At 32.1% G+C, this 10,581-nt stretch overlaps 1 protein-coding gene across 1 annotated transcript; it reads right to left on the minus strand.

Moving 5' to 3' along the window:
* firl (firelighter) lies at positions 1–10,123 on the minus strand. The gene is made up of 5 exons (XM_065500464.1): positions 9,964–10,123; positions 1,228–1,381; positions 997–1,151; positions 564–924; positions 1–501 (listed from the first exon to the last, which is right to left on the minus strand). Exons 1-5 carry the CDS (start codon positions 9,993–9,995, stop codon positions 241–243), a joined length of 963 nt encoding a protein of 320 aa, XP_065356536.1. The 5' UTR covers positions 9,996–10,123; the 3' UTR covers positions 1–240.
* Positions 10,124–10,581: the final 458 nt, after the last annotated feature.

Below are 10,581 nucleotides of genomic sequence, written 5' to 3' on the forward strand. Positions count from 1 at the left end.
TATTTTTCTTATACATATTTAATTGAATTTAGTATAAAAAACATATTTTACAACTTAAAATTAAGTTATGGAATGAATTATAATATGTAAATGTATCCCTTAAATATATTTAGAAAAATGGAAAGCGAATTCCTTACATTAAATTAAAGTTAATACTTAAACGCCACATGTCCTTGTCAATTCATTGCCGCTTCAAGCAGAAAATTTCGATTTGATTTTAAAAAGGATTGTACATTTAAATCATTGTTCAGCTTGAACACCACTATCAACATAATCCATTAATAGTGCAGCCGACTCTAGAGGCAACAGGCGGCAAAATCTATTAACATGATACCAATACGAAGGTACAGTAATTTCATTTTCATCCGAACGTTGGGCCTGAACAATTTGTGCAGCTACCTCTTTGGGATCCAATAAACCAAATATCGAAGGGAAACGAACTTTGGCATTTTTGCACAAGCCAGTGTTGGTCATGTAAGGACAAATGGTGGTGGTTTTAATCTAGTATTGGACAAAAATAAAATTAGTTTATTATTTAAAAATTGGTTTTGAAAAATCCTTACCAAATTCTTATAGGGTCCACTTCTCAACTCTGTGTACAGTGATTCCATAAGACCCCGGACGGCAAATTTCGTAGCTGAATATGGCACCAAATTGGGTAGACCCACGATACCAGATATTGAAGACATGGCTACAATGTGACCACGATTTTGTTCTTTCATGTGCGGTAAGAATGCTTCCAATGTCCAAAAGTGTGAAAATACATTAATATCGAATGTTCTTCGTATATCTTCAGCTGTTTGTTTTTCCAACGGATTAATGGGCATAATGCCAGCATTATTGATTAGTACTGAAACAGGTCCTACTTCATCTTTGATCTTGTTGGCTAAATTTAAAACAGCTTCACGGTCAGTAACATTGCACCTGTTTAAATTGAAATATTATTTATTGAGTTGACAAACGGGTCAAACGTTAAAAGAGTTTTACTTAACTTACATATAACTAAAAACAGCTCCTTTATTCAGTCGTTTGGCACTTTTCACGGTGTCTTCATTGGATTTTTCATTTATATCCACACAAACAACGGTACTATAATGAGCTGTATAGTGTAAAGCCAATTCACGACCAATGCCATGGCCAGCGCCAGTAATCTGTAAATGTTAATCATGTTAGATTCGTAACTGTAAACCTTAATTGAGAATCGATAGTTTTATTAATCTTACTTACCAATACAATTTCACCGCTAACATCCTTTAATTTCTTTGGCAAGATAGTTTCTATAATTGCTTCAAGTGCTCCCAATAGCATTTTCAAGAAAACAATTAAGAATTCAAAGACATTTTGTATAAAATCAAAAATTCGCTTTGAAACGGAATTCGTGCTGGAAAATAATAAATTGAAATAATTAGTTAGTTAGTACATACATTTAAATATTTGTTATTATATGTAGGTAGAATTGTGAAACTAAAATGTTCAAACTTCAATGAAATATTGCAAATATTGTATGGTCTAGCGTGTACTTCAATTCTTTTATGTATATTTAGCACACAACTGTTAATGACCAATAGTTGGTATAATTAGTAAATTTATGACCTATTTGCACAATTAAACAATTATTTAGCCCTTAATTTAAAAGAAAATATTAAAATGTTTTAAACATGAAACATTTTTGAAAGAAATAAAATGCATTCTCAGTCTATAAATGATTTATTTTCTATGACATGGTTGGTTAACGTAGAAGCTCCATTGGATATTATTCTACATCTACTACCGATTGAGGAGTATGTAATGGGAAAGGCACCAAGGCAGAGGCCAAGTGAAACGTGCCATACGAAGATCTATATAGTTCGGTTATCTTGGACTACATGATCACGAAAGTAAACTTCGGTAAGCCACCCCCAACATAGATCCAGGTGTTTATTGACGGATCAAATATGAATAAAGGCATCAGCTCTGACATCTGTATAGTGGAGAAGGAATGTAGACTTTGACCTAAATGTGTGTTATCGATGTTTTTTAGTTCACTCGTTGACATAAACTGATGTACGACAATTGACAGCTACAGAAATGAGAGAAATTAAAAATCCAAGGAGTGCTTTAGCCATAGAGAAATATACATAGATCAGAAATTCTCCTGTCAAAGACCTAACATAGTTTAAGACTCAGGAGAGTTTAAGGCCTAGAGGGTCAAATACCACTATCGCCCCGCTAAAATACATCTAAAAAAACTTAATTGCTCTGGCATACATTTTGCCAAAGACCATTAAAAGTGATCGATACAGAAATTTAATACTTTTCTTCTTTTTTATAAATCCAAATACAATTTAAGAGGCAGTGATGCGAGAATATTTGTAAGACGGCCGAAGAAAAAGAGACAAGTACACAAATAAGACAGTCAAGTTTGGCGGTGGCAATATCATGGTGAGTGGCTGTTTTTCAAGGCAAAGTATGGCTCCAATTCATAGCATAAAAGATATAATAGGATACAGATCCATTTTTAACGATGTTATGTATTCATATGCTGAAGAAATTATGCCCCTAGTTTAGAAAATCTAGCACGACAATGAACCCAAACACTCCTCTAGGGTTGTAAGCGAGTGTTTACAATCCAATGAGGTACCTATTTTGAAGTGGCTAGTCTAATTGCCAGATCTCTATCTCATATACAATTTATGGGAAATTATAGATCACAAAATAAGGACTCAAAATTATACCACGAAGGAAACTTTATCAAATGCGGTTTTAAGGCAATGACCAAATATTGCAAATGAGAATATTGATTCTTTAATTGGTTCAATACATCGCCGCTGCGAATCAGTAATAAATAAATAATAAGAGATATCCAACAAAATACTGAGTCACTAAGGTCGAGTTTTTAACTTGAAGATCAAATGCCAATTAAGTATCAAATTAGTTAATCTAAAAAATATAATCTAAAGTTAAATAGATGATATTTACAATAGACCTTGACAATAAAGATTTTTGATGACGCCCTTGGCAGGGTAGAAAATACAATTCAATAATTCTTTGAATTATAACAGAGTAATTATAATAGATGAACTAGAGCCAAATTAAGAATTTACTTTAAAAATATATATCGTTACCTTAATATTGCAACATGCGCGTTGTTTACACGGTGGCAAGAACATAAAAAATACCACAATGGTTAAGGACGAGAATAACATCGATTCCTCATCACCCGAGGAAAAACTACAACAATAATTGCACTTGGCTTTCTCGTTGCCGCAATCCGCGGAGAGATATATCAACATCTTCCCCAACATACCACGAAATGCAGTCGAAACTGCTGAAATTAAAAGACTCTAAAGCAGCAGGCCCCGACGCTGTGCAAGCTGAACTGCTAAAATATGCGACTGCTGAACAATTAAATACCAGAGAGCTGGAGTGATTGTAACTATTCCTAAGAAAGGCGATCTCTGCTATTGCAAAAATTGGCGCGGAATAACTTTACTAAATGTCATCAACAAAGTATTTGCTCTATTCCTGCTACAAAGGATCACGCCAGTTATAGAGCCACTATTACGCCGGGAGCAAGCCTGCTTTAGACCCAGAAGATCATGTGCAGATCACATTAACACCATCCGCATCATAATGCAAGTGACTATTGCAGTCTCAAGAGTACAATAGTCACTTGTATATGCTATTTGTTGACCTAATCCGCGAGCTATATAATGGTGCTGAATCTATAGTGAGGTTCGATAAAAACGAGAGTCGCTCATTTCAACACTCCGCAGGTGTTAGACACGGTTGCGCTTTGTCTCACACATCCTTGATGGGGTAATGGAACTGTAGAGTTTTAACTTATTTACAGTAACTTATTTATATTTTAACTTATAAACTTTATTACAGGAACAAACAAACATCGATGCTCCTCATTGTATACGCGATATAGACTATGCGGATGATATATGCTTGTTTGCCCACATACAACATCGATGACATACAACAAAAACTCGTATGCCTTGATAAGAACGCAAGGAAAGTTGGTCTTAAGATAAACGTAAACAAAACGAAACTCATTCGATTGGAACCATCAGGATGGTTTATTCATCAACTCAACCCTTCTTTCACTACATGGAGCCATAATTAAATACGTTGACTCTTTTTGCTAATTGGGTAGTCACATTTTGAAGGACGGCGTTTCTGGTATGGACATAACGGACCGCATCAACAAGGCCAGAGTCGCATTTTACTCGCTAAATAAAGTCTGGCGAGTGAACAATATATCTATTCCTATAAAAATTAGGATATTTAATTGCAGTGTAAAATCCGCCTTACTCTAGGTACAGCTGCACTACATGGAGCACAACGCAAACCACACTCAAAAAGTTGCCAACATTTGTGAATCGTTGCCTTAGACAAATTCTACGCCACATTGCGTGACTAATCAACAACTTTTGTACATAGCCTAATGTGTACCGATCGAGCTAGAAATTAAACGTTGAATGTTGTCTTAGAATGGCCATACTCTAGGTAGGTCATGCAATGAAATCAGCAAAGAGACTCTCGATTGGAATCCGCAAGGTTACTGCCTGGTCGCCCACGAAACACTTCCGTCAGGATGGTAACAAGAGAAGTCGAAAGCTATAACAAGTAGTGGATCCAAGTCAAAGCTCTAGCCAATGATCGTTACAATGACCTATTAACTGAATATTTGATCGCGATCAAAACACCCATTGATTATAAAGATTGGTGATTTTAATAGATCTACATTTCCAGAAGCTTTAATGAACCGATCTTCAATAAGAACGTGATTTCCCTAATCTATGGGTATTGGTGCATGGCCGCTCTGAGTTCGTGGAGTGATAAATTTGAAACAATGATTGATATACAATATATTTTCAAATTTCTACCATTTGTATGTAGGTTATAAAAGTACTATCCAGTTAATCAAAGTTGTAACATTACAAGCTCTGGTCATTTGTTCACACTAATCACTACAACAGAAAAAAAACGTTCAAATGTAAAACTATTGCACCTTAGTGATGGCAATAAATCTAACAACTAGTTGGTAGTTGTTGAATGTGAGAATAAATGTGTTTAATTAAAATTTTATCTACATCTGTAGATGTCAACATTTGACAATTTGTATGCATTTACACACTTAATAATGCAATAATTTATTTGTGTATTTATGTCATTTGCTTACGTTTACTTGGTTGTGTTTTTTTATTATCGTTCAATATTTGTTTTGTAAACTAATTGAATAGTTTATTTCTTTTAATTGCCCAGCGGGAAATAATGATGGGACTTCAGTTTGTAGGCCTTCTAAAAGGCATACTTACACATCCTAAAAGATCCGATACTCATTCAACTCTGCCTGTTCTTAGGTGTTCAAGAAGCCCTATGAATCCGCTTCTAATAACAAGTGAGTGCATCTTTTGATTAACCATCTTTACAAATTTACAACAATAAATTGTTTATTTTCCCTTCCTAAGTAGGCCTACAAGCATCCCATCATAAGTAGGCCTTCTCTCAGCCCTCTAACAGCAGCGAGTATGCGTGAAAAATATGAAGTAATGAAGAGAGCAAACTAGATTGTATTATAGTGAGACAACATATAGGAATAATTTCAAAACGAATCATGTTTGAACTTTAAATAATGGTTTTTAGACCTTATTTTGCAATGAAATTTTAAATGTCTATGATATTTTTTGGACAGATAAGCAAGCCCTTCTATAACATCTTCTGTGAGAAAGCAGAGTAGAACGAGTATCGAATCTTTCAGAATGTGTAAACAGATATTTTAGAAGGCCTACAAAGTAAACACCCAGCATTTTTCCCAACTGGGAAGGAACATTAAAAAATACAAATATTTTATGACCTACATATGTACATATACATATATCTATATATGTATGTAGCTCTGGTGCGAATCCAGTGGGTTGAAAATTTCCCAACGCAAAACCGAATAGGTAATAAAAAAGGTAAATTCTCTGCGAGTTGTTAAGTTTTCCTTAATTAATTTGCAACGTAAAAAAGATAAATTATACATGTTGTATATCAATGGATAGGGGATTTTGTCTTCTTTTCAAAATATATATAACTTTTAACAATTAAAAAATTCATGGAATACTTTTTTGAAAAATATGACAAAAAATGCATTTTATTGAGTTTTTTCAAAGATACAAATTTTTCTAATTGAAATCAAATTTTTATTTATGAATATTTTTTAATGAAATTTCAGTTATATAGATTGAAAATAGAAAAATAAAAACAAATTTTGAAATGTAAAATCGGGAATCCCGCAATTCCCAAATAAGTGTTGAAAAATCCCAAATATGGGATTTTTAGTTTTTTGGCTATAATATCCATACCAGGGCCGGGGTTATCGGAACCCTTTACAAAATAATTAAGAACATATTTGGCCATCTAAAAGGGGTTAATACAAGTTGATATCGAGTATGCGATTTGAGAATTTTTGCCCTAAAGTTGAATTTTTTATAAAAATAGGCGTTATTTGGATGGACCTGGTCCCCTCGATATCAAAAATTTCGAAATTTATTTTCATTTAAAATATTTAGTGTAAAGTTAGCTTTTCAAAAAGGTGTAAAAATACATCTTCCTAGAAATTTTTTAGATAACTTAAAAAGAAAAAAAAGTACTTTTTTCCCCAAAATCTACTGAAAAATCGCCTTTTTAAAAATTTTTTTAATTCAAATGCATATAACTTTGGGCTCAGTCACGATTTTTAAATAATTCTTTGTTTGGTTTGCCATATACATTTGTTGTCAGTCCAATAAAAGAAAAAAATCGGTTAATATTTAGACCAGCTGTTATCAAAAAACTGGGGGTAAAAATGTTGAAATTTTAATTTTCAAATGCGAATATCTCCTAAGTTATAAGAGATAATTGGCGAAGAAATAGGATCGTTTTAAAAATTGAACATACCCGAGGTGTCCTTCAAATCGGACTAAGGGTTTAGAAGTTACAGATTTATTTCCCTCTTTTTTTCTCATACCACTGTATTTATATATTTACCGAAAAGGTAACTTTACAATAATTTCAAATCAATATCTACGGGTAAAAATTACCAAATATTTTTACTCCATAAGTATCTAAGCACTGATAGATATCTATTTGTCGAAATTACGGGCATAACTTCAATATTGTAGCGGTTAAGGTTCATTAACATTAAAATGTTTAAGTCCTCATTTAAATTCAATATTGATTTCGGTTGCTCTTACAAAACACTTGTGAGAGTAATTAACATCAAACTAATTTGAGCTAAAAATAATGGTTACTAGATTTATCGAATATTCGACATATACAAAAACCGGTTATCGAATAATTTGAAAAAGCGTAATTTATCTCTGAAGTTCTATGTGGACTATTTTTACAAAAAGCGGGACAATTTTCAAAATCGGTGAAAAATGGCGGGATTTTGAAAACTTACGCGGGGCAAAAAACAAGAAAACTTATTCCATTATTTTAAACTAGATATTATATTTATCTCAAATTGTTTACACAGTGATACAGCTAAGAATGAAGTAGAAATACCTGGGAAGTGATATTCTTTTTCTGGTATTTGCCAAACACTTCCAAAATCATGAGTTACGGAAAAAACCGTATCCGTTAGATGAAATAATGAACTGTTCATTACCATAGATTTCGTCCTTGTTCCAAAATAATAACATATGGACAGCCTGAAAGACATTACTAACCAAAGTATACCTTAATAACTTTCTGAGTTGATTGATCCATATTTTTGAGCGATACAAACATCAACAGAAATGATGTGTTATATTTAACATCCGGGGTTGTCATAGAATCCAATAATTGTCGGAATCGGGTTTGAAAACGACTGAAAAGTACATTGGTCTTGTGAAATCGAAAGTTTTTGGTTTTATATTCGATCTAGAATTATATTCTATATCGATTAAATAAAAAATTACATTGGATTTCATAAGTCAAATGTACCTTTTTTGTCGTTTTCAAAACCGATTCCGACCATGATTGGATTCTATGACAACCCCGATCAGTTGAAATGTAACTGCGGGACAAGAACTGGTTGCTTAGGCCAGATCATCAGGAAATCTTTTCCCAAAAGATTTTAGGTAAGCTAATTTTATTATACAAAACACACACACTTTATTAATAAAAATATCAAATCTTCGACAAAACATCAACAAGTAACAGTGATTTTATCTTTTCTTACTTTGCATATTTCCTTCTTTGCTTTATTTTATTGTTATCGCAAGAATATAAAAAAAACGAGTTGGATTTCAATCATTTACTTTCCGTATTTTTGAGAATAATATTTATGTTTCACTTCTTTTATATTTTTGTTCTTTAATAACTTGATATCAAGTAAGTATTAAATTCGGAAAACCTAAAAAAGCGGGAATTATTAATCACTTGCGGGATGAGGGATTCAGTGACTAAAATCGGGACATTTGGCAACGCTAATGTGAACACTAACATTTTTAAGAGTTTTATGCTCGTTATTGTAATTATCAGAAGTGGACCTTATATGGGAGCTATGACTAATTATGGACCGATCATTATACCATTAGGTGACATGACTTCCGTATATATAAAACGGGGACTTTGCGCACAAATTTTTTTAGGACGGACATCTTTCAAGGAAGTGGTTCTGAGTCGATCGGCGTACTTTAAGGTGGGGGTTAGACTAATATTTTTGGGCGTTACAAACATCAGCACAAACGCATAATACCCTCCCCAATATGGTGGTATAGGGTATAATTAGTGTTTATAAACCGGTTAACCGGTTAACCGAAAAACCGGTTTTTCTTCGAAATCTCGGTTTTTTGCGAACCGGTTAATTTAAAATGTTGATTTTCGGTTAACCGGTTTATCCGGTTTTTATCACTCGGTTAACCGGTTTTTAAAATTTAGGTTTAAAATTAAGAAATCTCATGGTTTTGTGCATTTTTTATATTCATTGTACAAACATTATTGGTCTGATTTGAAACCTAAACAGCTGATTTACAATATTAACCTATTTAGATTGATATCTTTAAGAATTACAATGATTCTAAATAGTAGAGGACGATGAGTTTACTTAAAAACTATTTCAGAATAAATTGCACATAATCAAACTATAAAAATTAAATTCCGCAGAATTCTAGAAGTTAAGCAAAATCTTAAGATTCATTATAAACTTAGTGATGATTTTACCAAACGTCAAGTTGAATTTGATGTGCATACCTTCTTTCAATCAATTTGACTTCATTAGTGTGTTTTGTTCTTAAAATTTTATTTTATTATTCATTTCGTTAGCTTAGTGTACAAAGTCCTTTTCAGAAATAACAACGTTCCAAAATCCATAATTTGAAATATTTTGAAATCTGATAATGGAGTTTTATTAATTATTTGGTATGATTTATAATGACAAATAATCACAGCTAAGAAGAAGTGCGTTTGCATCTTATAGGTCCTTTTTTGGGACTTCCTACATTTTCTGTTCCATATCAGAAAAATTTAATGAATAAACCAATAATTAAAACAAGTATATTATATATTTAGTAACATATTTATACTCAATTCCATTTGACTGAGATAATAATTTTGAAATTTTTACAAAATAAAATGGACTTAGCACTTTTGTATATTCATAGGTATTTAATATTAACCATTCCTGACTACTAAAAACTACAAATTTTAAAGCTGTATATACTTTATTGGACATTTTATGTTTTCTACATATATATGACGGTTAACCGGTTTAACCGGTTTTTTCGATGTCGGTTAACCGAAAAACCGGTTTTCTAAAAAAGCCTAATTTTCGGTTAACCGACAAACCGGTTTTTTAAAAAGTCGGTTTTTTATAAACACTAGGTATAATACTTAATTAATATATGGAACATAGATTACTATTGATTCTTTATAAATAGTAAATACCTACATATAATAAATATAAATAGTATTATAATTACTTAATAAGTAGGTAATATGAATTTAAATAATTTGTTTACTCACTGTATAACTTCTTGTTCAATCATGACGACCATGATGACTCAATTTATTTATTTTTGTTATATTTTTTATAACTTTATTGATATTTTTTTCACAAATTTGTTTGTCTACTTGAAAACTTGTAAAGCTTCCTTCCTTCCTTGCACTTTGTTTTCTTCCGCAATACAACTCGTAGCCAACAAACTACAAATAAAAATAATAAAAATAATGTAAACAAACAAATGCTCAAAATAAACACACAGACACAAAAACACACTTTCATTGATTGAATTGTAAAATTGAAATGGCCAGAAGAAAGAAAGAAAACACTGCAGCAAAAGACTTGCACTTTCATTTGCCACAAAAATAAAACAAAAGAAGAAAAACATGTGAGTGCATGCTCAGTTGGTTGGTAGTTGTGGCATAAACATTGAATAATATTTGAAACAATAACAAAGACAAAACAATACCGCTAAAATAAGGTGGCCAACTGAAACGTTAATTTCAAACAATGTTTTGAGAATTAATTATTTATTCTCCGTTCAAGATTGAATTGAATTTGATCCCCTAATATTTTCTCAAAAACATTAGCTGAGTAAGTTTGAACAGCTGATACGATCTTACGGAAAAACTAACTGCAAT

The sequence above is a fragment of the Calliphora vicina genome, chromosome 2 (assembly GCF_958450345.1).
Source record: "Calliphora vicina chromosome 2, idCalVici1.1, whole genome shotgun sequence".
Classification (NCBI taxonomy): Eukaryota; Metazoa; Arthropoda; class Insecta; order Diptera; family Calliphoridae; genus Calliphora; species Calliphora vicina.